At 37.6% G+C, this 19001-nt stretch overlaps 1 protein-coding gene across 1 annotated transcript in view; it reads left to right on the top strand.

The window, feature by feature from the left end:
* Positions 1-10243, top strand: part of ATF2 (activating transcription factor 2) — a 54879-nt gene extending 44636 nt beyond the window's left edge. The window contains exons 12-13 of the mRNA XM_058190173.1: positions 5267-5372; positions 7398-10243. Coding sequence (XP_058046156.1) covers positions 5267-5372; positions 7398-7624 — 333 coding nt within the window. The 3' untranslated portion in view covers positions 7625-10243. The remainder of the gene's footprint in view (positions 1-5266; positions 5373-7397) is intronic.
* Positions 10244-19001: the final 8758 nt, after the last annotated feature.

A 19001-nucleotide genomic window follows, 5' to 3' on the forward strand; every position in this document is an offset into this window, starting at 1 on the left:
TGTTGGGGGGGAAGTACTGACCCCCAGGGGAAGAGTGCGCAACTTAGGTGTTCTCCTGGACGATCGGCTTTCTTTAGAAGAACACTTGACGGCCGTCGCCAGGGGAGCATTTTATCAGGTTCACCTGATTCGCCAGTTGCACCCTTTCCTTTATCGGGACTCCTTACGCATGGTCACTCATGCCCTCGTCACTTCCCGCCTGGACTATTGCAATGCTCTCTACATGGGGCTCCCCTTGAAGAGCACCAGGAGGCTCCAGCTAGTCCAGAATGCGGCCGTGCGGGTGATAGAGGGGGCACCGCGTTGCTCCCATATAACACCCATCCTGCGCGGCCTGCACTGGCTGCCGGTAGCCTTCTGGGTGCAATTCAAGGTGCTGGTTACCACCTTTAAAGCGCTCCATGGCTTAGGACCGGGGTATTTGTGAGACCGCCTTCTGCCACCGATTCCCTCCCAACGACCTGTGCGCTCCCACAGAGCAGGCCTCCTCAGGGTGCTGTTGACCAAACAATGTAGGTTGGCAGCCCCCAGGGGGAGGGCCTTCTCTGTGGCGGCACCAGCCCTATGGAACGAGCTACCTCCGGGATTACGCCAACTTCCCGACCTCCGGACCTTCAAACGTGAACTGAAGACTTTACTATTTCACCAAGCGGGACTAGCCTAAGGCATTTTAGCGAAATTTTAAGGGGTTTTAATCGGTCTTTGACCGTTTTAGTGATTCGGCCAGTAAATATTTGTTCTTAATTGTTTTTAAATATTCTTATTTATTATATTTAAATTGTATTGGTGTGGGTATTTTAATAATTGGCTGTAAACCGCCCTGAGTCCTCCGGGAGATGGTGCGGTATAGAAATGTAATTAATTAATTAATTAATTAATTATAAATAAATAAATAAATAAATAAATAAATAAATAAATAAATAAATAAATAAATAAATAAATAAATAAATAATTTCTCTATAATTTTTTATTCATATTTCTTTTCTAACCATACATAAAATCGTCCCCATGTCTTGAAATACACCAATTCCTCTTTATCTTTTATTCTCAATGTTAACCTATTCATTTCTGCACATTCTAAAATCATCTTTATTACCTCTCCTTCTGATGGGATTTTTTCTGTCTTCCACTTTTGTGCAAATATAATTCTCACTGCTGTTATTATATGAATAATCAAATACGTATCTTCTATGCTATATTTCTCCGGTAATATACCCAATAAAAATGCCTCTGGTTTTAACTCTATACGTTGGTGCAACATTTCCTCTAACCATGCCTATATTCTAACCCAATAATTTTTTGCTTCTGTACCTGTCTACCACATATGATAATATAATCCCGGCAATTGAAAACATTTCCAACATTTAGCTGATTTATCGTTAAACATTTTTGCTAATCTTTCTCGTGACATATGCCACCTATAAAACATTTTATATAAATTTTCTTTATATGCAGTTGCCATTGTTAATTTATAATTCCTTTCCCATAGTTGTTGCCATCTCTCTTCTTCTTTCATATAACCAAAGTTTTTTGCCCATGCTATCATTGCCTCTTTTACTTCTTCCTCTTCTAATCTGATTTGCAATAAGTAATTATACAATTTTCTAATCATTTTTTCATCTGCAAATACAATCAAGATATGATAAAGATTTGAAACAGTATGGTTTTAATTTGGAAAAATCAGAATTGGATGAGATATGGACTGGGACAGAAGAAATGAAATTAAAATTCTGCTTTTGTCCTAGCATTACTATCTCTTGCGATATTGAAGTAATATGTTCTGAAAATCTGTGCAGTGGAATTAATTTTTTATTTATGGCTACAACAAAAAAGAGCCAGCTATGTATAACTTATAAAGGCTGAGATATATATTGATATCTATTGATAGATAAATATTGGTGGTAATTTAAGTAATTTGACCATGAAGTCATAGGTCAAAACCACCTTTTTACTTTCTCAAGTGGTGTTCATTTTATTGCATAATTAGGTCTACCTCTGGTCTGGACTGCAAAAATCCAGACAATCACCAATGGTAGCAAATATTGCATGCTGAAAGTATGTTTAGTAACAAAGACGTTGCAACTTGGAAGCACAACTAAATCAAAACCTGTAACTTTTTAGTTGTTTGGAGTTTCAGCTGAGGCAAAATCCAGAAGGGTATAATAGGATCAGTGGGTCAATGGTGGTATTGTTCTCCTTTCTCTGTTCCTCCATGGCCATCCTCTATAGCCATTGTGCTTGTCCTGCTACCAAATTCAGCACTTTATTTTTCTTACTCCCATGACACGTTTACATTCAAGTACCCACCCACCTGCTCATCCTGTAATCTTCTCGGTGCCTTTCTTCTTTCTTCCCCATAGATCGCCACATTTGAATTCAGCCAGCCTTCCCATTCCTCTCACAACATATGTTTCCATTACCTCCCTTAGCTGACACCACATGTGCTGCCACTGAAGGCCTTTTTTTTCCCTTGCTGTTCCTATTCCAGAACAGGTCCTGCCTGAAGTGTGTTTCAGGTTCATGCTCAGACAAAATATGTGTGTTTTGATCTGAGTTGCCAGTTCCTTACACTATATTGTCTATGCAGAGAACGTTTTGCACATCCCTACTTTGCTGCCATCTAGGGGTCATTTGGATTTTGCAGCCTGAATCTGTAGCTTTAGTTGGACACCATTAAAAATTTGAGTAATATGGAGTAGGAATATAGTATTCTTTAATAGTTTCAGATTATTTTTAATTAAATGGGAAAATGTATTCTGAATATATCCTTCTTGTCTCCCATTTAGATATTGTTGGAGGTGGGGGTGGTTGTACCAGTAGTTGCATGCATATACATACATATATATATATATCCATCCATCCTCTGGTTGTGTCACTTCACTGAATATACTTGTTAATTGGTGGGATTCAGGCGATCATATGTAGGCTCACAAGGCAGTATGTGGATTACAAATCCTAACTTACATAAATTAGCACAAATATGAGGTAATAAAATAAGGTTTCTGTTGTCTTGTGGTATACAGTCCAAAATATAGTGTGAGCAAGGAGTGCTGCATGTGGCATGAGTGCAACTAGTCTACATCTTTCCTATTTTACTGTCTTACTAAAAAGTTATGTGTAAGCTTCAGTTAAGGTCATGATGAACAGCAGACATCAATATGGGGTTCATCAGATGATGATCATGAAACATTATAACTTGAAATTAAGAGGAATGTGAACAAATAAATGAAAATTTTGCCTCTCTGAAATCTGAGAGAAAATTGAAAGATGTAAGAGATGCAAATAATGTTTTTGATCCTTGTAGAATGAAGTTCATTAAAAGATGTAGGAAAGTGATGGGATCTGTTTAATTATGAATGAAAGAAAGGTTCTGGATTACTATTAAGGTAGGAATCATAGCTTGGCGATATATTATACTCCAATGGATGGTGATATTGTGATGGAAGAACAAAGGACAGATTTTAAGAGAGGAAAAACCAAAAAAAGTCAATGAAATAAAAGTGAACATAAGACAAAAATGAATGCTATAAATGTAATATCAAGGCAAAATGATGAAAAGTGAGACACCAATGCTATGACAATGCTGAAAAATCATCGAAGTTCAAGTTGTAGGATTTGTAACTGGAGAAATCTTAAAATATGGTGTGGTTTCTTTATGAAAGGTTTCATAAAATTGTGTGTTTGATGTGCATAAAGACTGTATTTGTATCTTTGTTGGTTTGGAAAGTGAATGTGTATTTTATACGCAGACAATGCCAATTTGTTTGAGAAGTTAAATGATTTGCACTGAATATTAGATTTTATTTTGCCAAAAGGAGCATGGAAAGATACCATTTCCTCATGCCAAAAGAAAATGGAGTGATCAGTTTCAATTTATATATAAATGACAAAACACTAGAGCAATTAGTGCAACTTGTAACTTGATAAAATATTTAATAAAATAGATGAGGAAATTTTAAGAGATAAACATTGTGTTGGAAAGGTAGTGGATACCATATGGTCTGTTACAAGGAATGTTTATTCCTACTTTGTTTTGTGAAATGAGAGTAGGCATATCAAGAAGAAGCATAAGTAAAGTAGATGTAGTGGGATTGTATACTACACAATACTACTACTGTGTAATACGGGCCTCTGTGGCTCAGACTGGTAGGACAGTCTGTTATTAACAGCAGCTGCTTGCAATTACTGCAGGTTCAAGCCCCACCAGGCCCAAGGTTGACTCAGCCTTCCATCCTTTATAAGGTAGGTAAAATGAGGACCCAGATTGTTGGGGGCAATAAGTTGACTTTGTATATAATATACAAATGGATGAAGACTATTGCTTGACATAGTGTAAGCCGCCCTAAGTCTTCGGAGAAGGGCAGGATATAAATGCAAATAAAAAAAACTACACAGCAAATATGAAGGAAGAGGAAGAACAGGAAATCCATACTTGAATGCAGATGATAAAATCTTCAAGAAGATAGGAGTGAGGATTTTAAATAACAAAAGGCAATGTACAAGGTATTGTACAGCTATAAAGGTTAGAGGAAATAGATAAAACAAAGAAAACATAATAATTCAATTAGAAAATATGAATAATACTATAAGGGAAGAAAGAATTTATTTATTTATTTATTAAATTTCTTTGCTGTCCATCTCATTTCGAAATGACTTTGGGTGGCTTTGTGTAACAAAGGAATGGAAATGAAGTTATCTGGCCACAAGCTTCAATTATTTGTTCAATTTATATCCCACTTTTCATAAATACTAACTTTTTTGCTATTAATATGTACTGGAAGTGTGTGCTGTGTCTGTCAACTCTAAATCTGGCTGAAGCCATCTTGTGCTGCCTCATAATTGCCACGAAGCCTGAGAGAGGAAAGGGAGGGGGGAAGTAGCTAGCCCAGCTAACAGTCAAAACAAAAAGTTTTCCTGTGAGAAGCAAGGTCATTGTAACAGGTGGCTGGTGAAGGAGGAGAGGAGCTTGCCAGCTATATTCATTAGGCAATGTGACTGGTGACCCATGGGAGGGGAGGTTTACTCTTAATTAGGTGAAAACCGCGGGAACCTTTAGAGTTGGTTTCCACCGGCTGTGCCGATATGATGTATCCAATAAACATATTCTTTGAGGAATCTACCTGCCTCAGAGTTCTGCTTTCAATGGGTTCATTACTCAGAACCCTGACAGTGTCTTTTACTTGTCTTTTCGGGATCTTGTAAACCTCAGACTGAAATGCATATAATTTAATACAGCTAAAATGCAACTTGCTTTTTTTTCATTTAGAATGAAGTCACCCTGCTGAGAAATGAAGTGGCACAGCTGAAACAGCTACTTCTGGCTCATAAAGATTGTCCTGTTACAGCTATGCAGAAGAAATCTGGCTATCATAGTAAGTAATACTCCCATTTCCCATGGCACTAAGATTTTACCAGTGAAATACCAAGAAGTACCAAACCAAGAAAACATTAATACCGAAAAATGATGCTGAAATTTAACAGATTAACAGAGTTGGAAGGGACTTTATAGGTCATCTAGTCCAACCCCCTGCTCAAGCAGGAGACCCTATACCATTTCTGACAAATGGCAGTCCAATCTTTTCTTTAAAGTCTCAAGTGATGAAGCTCCCACAACTTCCGAAGGCAAGCTGTTCCATTGGTTGATTATTCTCACTGACAGAAAGTTCCTCCTGATTTCTAGGTTGAATCTCTCTGTGGCAGCCCTTCAAGTATTGGAAGACAGCTATCATGTCTCCCCTGGTCCTTCTCTTCACCAGACTAGCCATGCCCAGTTCCTGCAACTGTTCTTTGTATGTTTTAGCCTCCAGTCTCTAATCATCTTAGTTGCTCTCCTCTGCACTTTTTCTAGAGTCTCTACATCTTTTTTATACTGTGGTGACCAAAACTGGATGCAGTATTCTAGGTGTGATCTTACTAGGGCTTTATAGAGTGATATTAGTACCTCACTTGATCTTGATTGTATCCCTTTGTTAATGCAATTTAAGATTGCATTGGCTTTTTTAGCTGCCACTGCACACTGTTCCACATGTTTTTGGCAAAATATGTTCAGGGACATGGTAATTCTTAGAATTCTTTTTAAAAAAAATATTTTCATAAATCTTCTTGATGATGTTATATATTTATATTAAATAGCTGTTAGATGAATTGAAATTAATTTTCATCCAAAAGAATAATATATTGTATTGTTGAAGGGAAAAAAATAAACATTAATATTTATGGATAAAACAATGTAAAAGTAAAATGTAAGAAACTAAATTGTTGGCTTTCTGATTTTTTCAGCACTTCAAAGGTTAATTGTGTATGTTTTATTTGGGGATATAATAAAAAGTCCAGAAAGCAGTCGCTGCAGTAGAATAAATGGGCAATTTTGTCCATTGTACACAAATTTATAACAAATAACTGAGCTGGGAATGCATTAGGCAACATTCATAATATATAACCCACAGCTTTCGTTTTTATGATTTAGTGATATTTCAGGGTATTTGTAAATGTGAAGATTGTTTCTGCCATATGTAGCCACTTCATTTTAATTTGCCAGTGTCAGTAATTTAGGAGAATAAAAGAACATTTTGTATTGCATGTGAACAGTTCCTCAGGTGCTTGCGATAAAGCTTAATGGCCACCATCTTTACTTGTAGCCATTGTAAGCAATTTCATCAGAATGGGCAATATTTTTTAATTTAAAAAATTCTGGAGATTTAGCAACTCTCTCTGACTGTATATATTTAGCACATTGATTTTGTCAGTTTTGAGGTTATAAATCTCAGTCCTTTTGATCTCCAGTCATTTTGACAAGATAGAAAGTGGCATCTTGGAGCAAATTGAAACCATACAAAATATATTTTGAATTTATATTAACAATGATTGTTGCAGGGATGAGGCTATTATAGCTCCCATCTGACAAAACTATATTATTTCATATATTTAGGCTGCTATAGGATAGCTTCCTGTATGTCTAGTTTGCTGAATGAGCTTAGGTGTCTAGAATATTAATGTAAAAATAACTTTCCCCCCCTCTGGCATATTTAACTATCTCAGAGATATTAGTATATGCTATTTTTATTCTGTATGGAAGTCAGCAATGAAAGTAGCATTAAACTAGCATTATCACTCAAAAGAAATAGTTATCAGACTATAAGCACAATATACAAATGCAAATAGAAGTAAAAATTTGGCATATGCCATTAAAATGTAATACAATAATGTATTGTTGAAGGGAAAAAAATACACATTGTTTCATGAAATAGCTTTAAGTGCGTGAGGATCTGCACCGCCTGTTAAAACCTGTAAAACATTGTTTGTGTCAGAATTTTCAACCCATAGTTCTTTGGATATAACACGATGGTTGGTGGGTGTTTCATGAACAAGGAATAGAAATGCTGTTCTTCTCTTTTCAGCAACAGATAAAGATGACAGTTCCGAAGACATTTCCGTGCCAAGTAGTCCTCACACCGAAGCTATTCAGCATAGTTCCGTCAGCACTTCTAATGGAGTAAGCTCCACCTCCAAGGCAGAAGCAGTGGCTACGTCAGTTCTCAGCCAGATGCCTGACCAGAGTACAGAGCCAGTGCTGTCACAGATTGTCATGGCTCCTCCGTCCCAATCACAGCCTTCAGGAAGTTGATCAAAAACTTAACTTTTTAGATATTCCTTAGCAGCTTCAAAGGGAAACCAAGGAAATAGCCTTCATCTAGGAAACATCTGTAGCTTAATAATTACTCCTCTATAAAATACAAACTTGAATTTGGCTTTGGAAGTTGGCAAACAGGAATTGCACAGCCAGTTTTAGTCTCTTTGTAGTCACTTTGGTTCCTAACTAGGATGGCTTGTTATTTTCAGTGCTTGTCATGTAAAAGTGTTGGTACAGTTGAAATGTACTCCTCTTTCATTTGATGGTATTCCAAAAATAATAATTAAGACCAGTCACTTAATACTCATCCCAAAACTGTGATCATAATATTATAATATTTTATACCAAAGTTCTACATAAACTTTGTAAAGTTGACAAGATCATAAAGCACTAGGCAAGGGGGAAAAAGACCGGAACGGTAAATTTGCTTTTAGTCTTTTTGCCTTTGTATTGTTTTGCACATTATGAGAAGAAAACATTGGGAGAATATGTTTGATTATATTGTGTAGCATTATTATTATTTTTTTTGGCTTTTTAACTTTGGATGTTTTTTTAAAGAATTTTGTTCAACAGGGCCAGTACAGTATATGATATACAGTACTTTTATGCACATACATAATCTTGATCAGGGTCATTTTAGCTAGATTTTCTTTTTAATTGATACCAGTTTTGCTAACACTTCCATTTTAAAATCAGGACTTTCATTTCTGACATGGAAATAAATTCTGCAGCTGTCCATTTACAAAAATCAAAAAAGACAATGGACAGATGTTAACAGGGTTGAAAAATGGAACTGTTTTTCAAAATCAACATAACTTGATATTTTGTGGTTTCTTGACTCTTAAAGTGAAAAGCTTTTGCGCGTTCTACTATGGTATGGGTGCCAGCAAAGCTTAAATTCCTTCATCAAACAACTCAAGATTTCTTTCTTTTTTGGTTATTGTCTTGTAGTTGCAAGGTAACTTGACTTTATTCTTGTGTAAGCACTGTCATGTTTTAGTAGAGAAATTTTGATACCTGGATGCGGGGAAGTTAATGATTTACCATACCTTGGAAACAATTACAGTATGTGAGTGTGCGTGGGTGTGCAGTATGCATTTGTGAGTATGCATGTAGATACATGAGTGAAAACAAGAATGATTCAATACTTTATGCCGGCAATCTGTGCTTGAATGTTTAAAGATGCCTTCAATGTGATGCTGGCTTGAATAGGTGTTTGCAATTTTGAATTGTAATTTACTGTGTGAACTTGGATAATTAACATTCCATGATGTAGTTTCTGATGAGATGGTGTAGGTACAGTTCATCTCATTATCCAATCATCTGTAGGATATGAAGTTTTTTTTTAATGTGCCATTATCTATATTAATTCTGAATTTACATTAAAAACAACAGCAGTATATCATTTTATTAAATTGTAAAATTTCAAAATATAGGTCTGTGCATTCACATCAGTAAACCTTTGTAGAATAATGAAGTAAATTACACAATGCAATATCTGGCAGTAAAAACAAAACAAAACAGAAGAAACCCATTATGTATATAACAAGCATTTATTGCATTTATTGTGGGTTGTGTGACTTGTTTCACCTATGCTTTGTTTTAACCTGGGGTGCCATCAAGCTATGAAGTCACAATTTTAAGTGGTGGCAATGACAGAAAACAACTTTATGGTGTACAACCAAACTTGAACAGAAATTGGATGCAGTCATTAAATTATGTATATATCATTTCATTGCTTTTAAGTCTGAAAATAAGAATTTCAATATTTTGGGTATTAAAACTACAAGGAACAGGTTTTTGCATAGTTTGCAAAGAAGTACTCTTAATTGCCTTTGCTTTATCAGGTTGTTTTAAAAGAACTGTAATACTGAAAGCAAGCTTACAGAACAAAAACGAGAGTCCATCAGCAAATACAAATCCTGAAAGAAACCTCCACAGAAGATTGCTTTGATCTAATTCTATCCATGCCAAGGTGGGGATGTGCCCCCAGTTGAAAGCAATGCATCGTTGATAGGTGGCATTTATGTTCTTGTGAACACCTGATGTACGCACCTGCTTTGTGCTCCCTCCAATTTAGGCACAATGTAAAAAGCAAGGGATCTGGACTCATATCCCTATCTGAATTGGAGTGATTACTCTCTCATTGTGAATTCCATGAACTAGGTAAGAATAATTTGGTTGTGTTTGCTCTGCTAAATATGATGGGCTGTGCTGTACTCTACTATCTTCATTTCTGTTCTGAAGCAGATCACTGAATTAAATAGTGATGCCTCAGTAACAGTGCCTGGAGCAATATAAGCCAATCTTATTTTAAAACCTTCTTTAATGTAACACGGTGTTTTTAGTAACAAAAGTGTTGCTGTTGTAAATCTAAGTATGTGTGAGGAGATACGTAAAATGATTTTAATGGAGGGGTTAGTGAAAATCCTATCTATGTTCAACAAAACAGTTGTACAACCATAGATTCCGTTTTAAACTGTATGTCACTACTTCTGTACTTTGCATTTGCGTTCCTTGAATTTGACATGTTTCACAAACTGTACTATTTTCTTCACTGTGCAGTTTGCATGAGTAAATCATCAAGAGAATAAAATTTATCTTTAAATTGTATCTGCTGTCTTGCATTTATGATATGAGATTTCCTTACCAAGTCCTGCTGTTTCTCTACAACACGGCATAGTGCCAGAGAATAGGATTCATTTCCTGCATAATTTTGACTGAAGCCATCCTGCTGTTAACATACCGAGATATCACTCAAATTCTGAGTGGGCGTGTCTATGAGATTGTGCTAATAGGATATTGGTACTGAAAACAGCAGTACTGAAATTGCAACTGTTCCCATCATTCAGAACCTGGAGAAAGGTTTATGGAAGTGACCATACTAATTTTTTAAATAGCCATGATTCCATTCAGACTAAAAGAATTATAGGGATATAAACTTTTGCATATTAGATACCCTCTCCCAAATAATGTTGTGCTAAGTAAGAAGAGATATACACAGATACAAAGAGATTAATTTTATTTTTGTAAATAGAAATTAAAAATCTTGAAATGCAAAGAGTACTATAATATCTACCATTGATACATTTAAGCTCTTGCAAATAATAAATTCTCTTTAAGCATAACAATTTTTTCTAAGAATGTTTGAAGAAATTTAATGTTTTCTTCCACTGAAATGATTTCTGCTATTGGATCCCTATTAATGAAATAATTTTATTGTACAATCTTTTATCTGTTTCTGAGTCATAATTATGACTTATGATTATGAGTTCACCAGCTGTCTATAAATTTGGCCCAACGTATCTTTGAGTTGCCTATTTTTAAGATTTTCAATTTCAATCTAATATCTTATTGCTTATTTCTGCAATTCTTTTAATACTGTGCTACATATTTGAAAATATTGAATATTTTGTCTTATTAATAATTAAATCTAGCAATCAGAGCAAATTGATAATTATCTACTGAACAAATTTTGAGAGTAAGAAGGGTTTTTTTTTGGCTGAACCATGCCTGTATAGTTTTTATTTGCTGGGGTTTGTAGTACATGTAGTTCCATTCCACTCCTGCCCTGTTCCTGTTATTAAACACTTCACCTAAGCATTTCTTTCAAAAATTGAATTGTTTCCAGATAACCTTTCTTCAGCTACAGAAAGAGATTTCTTTCCCTTTATTGTTAATCATCTGGCAGGCAACTTTTTTAAATGTCTTAATTTTAGAGTGACAACCAAAGTGCCTGAAGAATGAATAAACAAAGTATTCACCGTATCAGACTTCCTATTTAAGAAACATTACATAAACTAGACATAAATGGTGCTTTCGGGTTTAAAAAGAGGTGGTTTTCAAGTATGCATTTGTAATATTGGTCAATTTAACTAAATGAGAGGAACCACAGAGTTTCCCATTATAGATAAGCAATCTTGTGTGTTAGTATGAGAAAATTGTTACATTTCTCATTTAGCAATAGATGTGATGGTAGTCTCTTGAGAAAATGTTAGTTAAATGACTCTGAAAACTTAAATATTTTGTATGGTTTGTTAGTCTTCAATTTTCCCCTGAGAAAGTCAGATGATTGCTTTGGTTTCTACTCAATAATACGAATTGTGATTGCAGTATGTTTAAAATAAGAGCAAATTGTATTATTTAATTCTAGTTAAATCAGTGAGATGTAATGTTGCTTTTGTACATTGCCTAATGTCAATTTGAGGCTTTACACAAAATTGGTAAAAAAAAAAATCAAAGATGATGAAACACAAGATATGAAGGAAGCCAAAGAATATAAAGTCTTGCAAATTTTGTGAGCAATAATAGCAGCTTTAAAAATAATGTTTCTAATAAAAATAAATATGTTTAAGTGGCCTTAGAAGAAACTTTTGATGATTAAATATTAAAGCCGCCCAGAGTCCTTTGATAGTGAAATGACAGCATTAGAAATGTAATAAACAAAAATAAATTTTAAATAACATTCCTTTTTAGCACTACTTTCTCATTTACATGCAAGTATGAACTTGAATTAAAATAAAAAAGATCAATATTTGTACCACTTGAAAAAAATGATTATCTTATGATATATAGCTGGATTTGAGCAATAATTATTTCTAGTCAAAGTAGTTTATCATTCAGAGTGGCTCAATTCTATCCTGAGGTTCAGTCTTCATTTTTTTGTCATCACAAATAGATTCGCACCATGCAAAAGCTCTTATGAGACAGAGCTCTTGGTCATCTAGAAAAAAAATCAATCCCAGACTTCTGATTTCGGGCGATGACTTTAGAATGACAGGAGATGTTACCAACTGTTTTCTTTATCTGCTCTATACTTTCAATCCTGTTTGCTACCCAGTGTCACAGGGGCAGATAGGTAGCTGTGTAAATCAATAAAATAAATTAAAACTTTACAGACAGCACCTTTTACCAGCCTAATTCCCGAGACCAGATAGGGTTCAGTGGATGGGGCAGCACCATTAATGCTGGCATGCTTTTCCGCCAGCTCAAGGGCTAAAGGAATGTGTGTTGATAAGTCCTAAATTTGAGCTAATGACTAAACTACATGACACATTCCATAAATCTCCCCAAGCTCCTTAGTATAACATACGGTAAAGGTAAATCTCTTGAGGATCTTTCACAATATCAACAATACTGATGATATATAGGAGAAACATTTCACTGCGAGTCTAGTTTTAGACCGATACTAATATTGCTACAAATTACAGCAGCATAGATATAATATCACTGCTTAAATAAGGGAAATCACCCTGGGAAGGGATCAAATAGCAGAGTCTTAAACTCATTGTGTTAATGGATGTTATTAAGCATGGAAGAAACGTATCTATTTTTATGATTATGGTCTTGGTGCTCTACACTGGTGATGGTAAACCTATGACACACGTGTCATTTTTGGCGACACACCTAGAGGCCATACAGTATTTGAAAATTGTTAATTAGGCAGTGTGTTCTGCCCTTTAAAACAGGCATAGTACCGTGATGGCAAACCTATACCACAGGTGGCAATCAAAGCCCTTCAGGCATGCCAGCCATCGGCCCAGCCCAACTCCACTGCGTATGTTCATGGACCTTCCGCTGGCCAGCTGGCCTTTGGGTCTCTGCCATGCATGTGGGGGCTGCATGCCGCGCATGTTCATGGACCTCCTGCCGGCCAGCTGGTCTTTGGGTCTCTGCCGTGCATGCGGGGGCTGCATGCGCAAGGGCACTTGCATTGCATTGCATTTTGGGGGTTCACGTGCAGGCATGTCCCCCAAGGGCCCTCGCACCATGCGAGGGTCCCCTGTGCATGTTCCAGGTTGGTGCAGGAGGCTTTCCAGGCTCAAAACAGGGCACGTGGGGGCCTCGCACCGCCAAAGAGGCTGCAACACCAAGCCGTTCGCACCAGCAAAGAGGCTGCGGCGGCAGGCCAGTGTCTCAGGGAGAAGTCTCCCCCCCCCCCGGCATCCCATTTTGGGCCTGGAAAGCCTTCTGCACCAACCTGGAAGCCAAAACGGGGCGTGGGAGGGGCCGGGACACGTGTGGGGTGTGTGCTCACATTGCATTTTGGGGGTTCAGGCACACACATGTGCATTCACGTGCGCGCACATGCTTTGGTACTCTGCACCAAAACATTTACCCATCACTGGCATAGTATGTATTACACTGCTTGAATGATCCTGTAAAAAATTAAGACTTCTGCCCCAATAAGTTTGCAAGTTAAAAACTTAAGAATTTAAATCTTCAAGCCAAGTACATGTTCTGATGACTTCATGGTCACATTCGTGTTTACAACAATATAGAAATGCCAGTGTCTTCTTCCAAAACTTTTTTTGGAAGTTTGGTGATACACTTAGAGGCTACACAGGTCCTGGAGACCCTCTGGAAGTTACATGAGTGGTTCCTGGAGCCTCTGGAAATCAAGCAAGAGTGTTCTTGCCTGCTTTTTGGAGTTTCCAGAGGCTGCACAAGAGCAGGACCCTTTTGCACAACTTCCAGAGGGTTCACAAGAGCACACCACTTTCACATGCAACCTCTGCAGCCTCCAAAAAAGCACCAGAGCCTCCAGAGGCCACACAAGAAAGTGATATGCTATCACACGGCCTCTGCACCCCCTGCAAGTCATGCCTGCTCTTATGTGCTTTATGGACCAGAGACGGGTTTCAAAACCCGTTGCTACCGTTTTGCTCGTGAATGGGTGCACACATGCATGCGTGAACAAAGCTTCTGCGCATGCACAGAAGGGTCTGGGCGGGTGGGTGGAGCACCCCCCGCCACTGCCGCTACTGGTTCGCCCAATCCAGGGCAAACTGGTAGCAACCCACAACTGTTATGGACCTCCAGACAATGGGATGCAATTTCCCATTCTTTTGGAGATTGCAGAGACCATGCAAGAGCATTCTCTGAAATTTCCAGGCCTCTGGCGGCCCAGAGCTGCCTTGGATAGACATCCTTTTTTTGAGCGACAGAGGCAAATAGAAAAATATTTACAAATACATAAGTAATAAATTTATATGCCACCCATCTCACTATCTAAATGCATGTGGCCCAGGACAACTACTAATGCAGCCCCACAAGGCCATACACTTTTAATACGTCATTTATGTACATTAACTATATTATATATTTTATATACAGACCAAGATAATTCCTCTTTGCTGAATGTGGTTCGGGCAAGCCAAGAGGTTGGACACCCATGATCTACAGCGACTGTTATAAATTGCTTCTCTTTTGTCTGTGTATGTGTGTGTGAAAGACATGCCAGCAGAGTCAAAGAGTTAGGCATTTTCTGAATTTTTGGACACACTGAATCCAAAAGGTTCACCATCGCTGCTCTACACATGGGTATCTTTTTGAATGGCGTCAGAGAGGAGTTTTCCCTTCCACCAGTAGCTAAGAAAGTCTAAGTAGACTAAGTAGACTTTCTTTAGCTACTGGTAGGATGTCAGATAAAATGGTAAGAAATGGTTCCTGTGCCTGTTAAAGGTTGTAAATCTTTTTTCCCCTCCCAAACCATAAAGCAGTCTTCCAAGATATTTGACATTGTATTTGATGCAGTATAATCTATCCTCTGAGAGTGTACCTTTTGAAGAAAATACAGTGAGATCGTGCGTGAGAGCTTGTGAATTTGCTAGTTAAAAGCTTCCCTAAATAGCTCTCGTTTAGAGCAAGGGGATCAATACTGCCAGCCAGACCCACAGCCAAATTGTTTGAACAGAAGCCAGTTTAATAGGAGCAAAACGGGACTAAATTTGTCTTCAATTTTTAAATACTTCGTGTCAGCAAAGTTCCTGTGCTCAGCTGAAAGTTCTTTTGGGCTTGTCTGCAAAGAAGTTTACAACAAATTGAAGCTTAATTTTATCCCGCAAAACACAGGGCTGCCTGTGCTTTTTTTTATTTATCTAAGTAATCTCTTTAAAGATTATAGCCTAAGCTCTTATGATTAGACCATTTCATCAACTGTCATCCTAAATTAGTTAGTATGGATTTAGAAAAGAAGGAAAGCGTGCATTTGGGAAACTTGGCAAATGAGTAATCGCAGGTTGGATTTTTTATTATGCCGCACACATTATCACGCAAAAGACGGTATTTACATAACTTGCTTTGCTGTGGGCTCAGATATGGAGAGCTTCCAGAAAGAAAAAGACGCTACTGGAGAAACCAACCCTCAGCACACACGGCTTTGAAATTGGAGCTTACATCCAGCTCCATAGTCCCCTTTAAAGCTGGTAAATAAGTGATGAAAGCAGCTATTATTCCCAGTGTTTTTAATAAGACAAGACATTCTTCATGTTTTCATCCCGGTTCAAACATAGGAAACAAAACAGCTTTATAAATTTTAAAATTTTAAAGTGGCTCTAATTCCTGACAAAATTTATCCACCAATGAATCCATATAACATCAGATGAATGTTTCAAAAGATGACGAATTTAAAAGTTAAAATTCTCCTAAAGTAGGTTTTCTTAGTTTAAGATGGTTGTGTTTAAAGCATGTTTCGTGAGGCAGTAGAAAACGGCACCGAATTAAAGTAGTTGCAGGGATTGAGGATGCCCTTCGAGACCGCAGTTTGGTTTAAAGTGACCCTGAGGAAGGGAGCGCAAGCCAGATAAGGCGGCCACAGAAATGTCAGGCGGCCATTTTATAATACAACAGTAAAGGAATGTAGATCAGAGGTGAAAGTAATACTATGAGTGTCAGCCCCAAGGTCTGAATTCAGGCGAATTCTTATTATTGATATAGAGGAGGATGGGTTGTTGTCTATGCAAATATAATTAATTATTCATTATTATTGATGCAACTTTTTAAAATCTCCTATATAATCCTTTGCCTATCTACTGTCAGGGATCTCAATCAATTTGACTGAGAACCCAGTGAATACACTCTTAGGTAGTTTAATGAATTGCTTCTGAACTCCATGCTTTGGTTCGTATTATAATGGATTGAGGGGTTTCCAAGTGATCTCACGTCATAGAATTCACAGGGTCTTCTGAGTTTACTTCACCCATCCTTGAGATTAAACATGGTGACCAAGTATTTACCTGGTCCTGAAGCCTAATCATCTGACCATACTTACGGGCAACCAGAGAGTCTCACAAGAGAAAAGATTATTGGGTTTTAAGTCCATACTGTTCATCATTCCCAGTTGCAGGAAGCAACTAAACTCTCTACTTGTTTTGTGACTGCAATCCATTCCTTAAATCGGAAGTGAAATGGTCACTAAACCAGACAGACAGACAGACACTGAGAAAATCACTGTTTGCTCGCCTTCTCGTTTAATAAAATTCTCTCATATAGCTACTCCAGCTTTACTCTCACTCTGGCATGTTATCAGGTGCACAACATTTTATCATTATTGCAGATATTGCATGGGAAATTGTTGTTTTTAAAATTATCACTGTACTCCCAGTCACCAAACATGGTAGCCACTAAACTAGGAGTGGCTATGTGCAACATTGAACATGTAGTATTCCTATAGTAACAGCCAAAACCTCTTGCCAAGGAAGTTTGGAAATAAGTGAGCTATCAGTCAGTTCTGCACCATCCAAAATGAAACTATCATTTGGGTCTAAATTTGGGCCTAAAATCAAATTTTATGCCTAAAGGTTAATTTGTTCCACTGCAGGCTTAAATTAATCCCCATGATTTAAAATGGTACAACTACAAGCCAGATATTCTATTCAGATCTATCTGAAAAGGGGAAAAAATCATCTACAGACTTCCAAAAGCCTTTCAACCCTTTCACCTGGGTCATTAAAAATTCCCTGGCCACAGGGAATTGTGGCCCATTCAACTAAAAACGCAATCACATCTGTCATCTTCTACACTAATAACCATTTTGGAGACGTATATAAGGCTGCTGTGTGATCCTCTATGTACCCTATTTATTAAACCCTACAAAATTGTCATAGTTTGGCAACAGCTTCCGTCATTAGATGTTGCAGAAAAAAATGTTCCTAGAAAGGATCACATGCTCCAATTTAAGTCATCCCGTCCCACCCGCCAGGATCACCCATGTCCCTCTGTGAAATGCCCTGGCTCCATTATAGGGAAATGGTTACATGGAGATCTTTTTTTTTTTAGCACTAGAAGAAAGACATCCAGCCCACATAGGTATTTAAAAGTAGAAAACAAGAAGGCCTTTATCCCTGGAATGAGTGGAAGGAAGATATCTCATTGTGGTATGCAGAGCTGGGTTTCAGCAGGTTCTGACCAGTTCTGGAGAACCGGTAGCAGAAATTTTAAGTAGTTCGGAGAACCTGTAAATACCACCTCTGACTGGCCCCGCCCCCATCTATTCTCTGCCTCCCAAGTCCCAGCTGATCGGGAGGAAATGGGGATTTTGCAGTAACCTTCCCCTGGATTGGGGAGCGAATGGAGATTTTACAGTATCGTTTCCCTGCCATGCCCACCAAGCCACATCCACAGAACTGGTAGTAAAAAAATTTGAAACCCACCACTGGTGGTATGCCATAACAAATCCAAAGTACTATTTTTCTTTAAAGAGTTGTCTTCCTTTGAAAACTGGATATTTCCTACTTTGCCATGTTTTGAAATGAAGCACCATCTAGTGGCAAGTAAAAAATATTCCACAGAAATGCATCTTTGTTTGAAATTTCTAGATGTTTTCCAGGATTAGGAATTTCTTCAATTCCTCATAAAGCCAGTAAGACATTTTAGCTTTGCTTGTGAGCAATCTGATTAACAAGATGCTTCCATTCTGAAGGGCCCTGAACAAGATAATCTTAGTGGAGTCCCTAAATCTAGCAACAATATCATGGACCATATCTGAGTAAATTTCATCTTGCTGTCGAATAAACTCATAAGATTTAAGATGGTAATTTAATCTGCCTCTGACTAGTTTTGTGAAATCTCCAAATGCCTCAGTATACAAGATGCTGATACCACCAAACCAATGTATCATTGTATAGTGGCTATTACAGTTGTTGCCATTATAGTCAAGTTGCCATTCATCGGAGGAAAACTAGATTTTGCTTCCTTATTGTGCAGATGAAATATTGCATTTGTAATCTTTCCCCGAATAGAACTTTATCTATTTCAAAACAATACATTCTGGGGAGAAGCCACCAAAGTTTTGCTCTTGAACATTAGACTTGGCACAATTTGTATATGCAATTTATTTATTAACTACATTTCTAACCCACCATAGTCCAGAATGAGAACAAGACATTCTGTGTTTGTGCAGTCTCTCTTATGAATCAATTGCACCAGTGGTGGGTTTCAAAAATTTTTACTACCGGTTCTGTGGGTGTGGCTTGGTGGGTGTGGCGTGGCGTGGCTTGGCTTGGTGGGTGTGGCATGGCTTGGTGGGCGTGGCTTGGTGGGCATGGCTTGGTGGGCATAACAGGAAAGATACTGAAAAATCCCACTTCAG

Source organism: Ahaetulla prasina, chromosome 1 (genome assembly GCF_028640845.1).
Source record: "Ahaetulla prasina isolate Xishuangbanna chromosome 1, ASM2864084v1, whole genome shotgun sequence".
Lineage (NCBI taxonomy): Eukaryota > Metazoa > Chordata > Lepidosauria > Squamata > Colubridae > Ahaetulla > Ahaetulla prasina.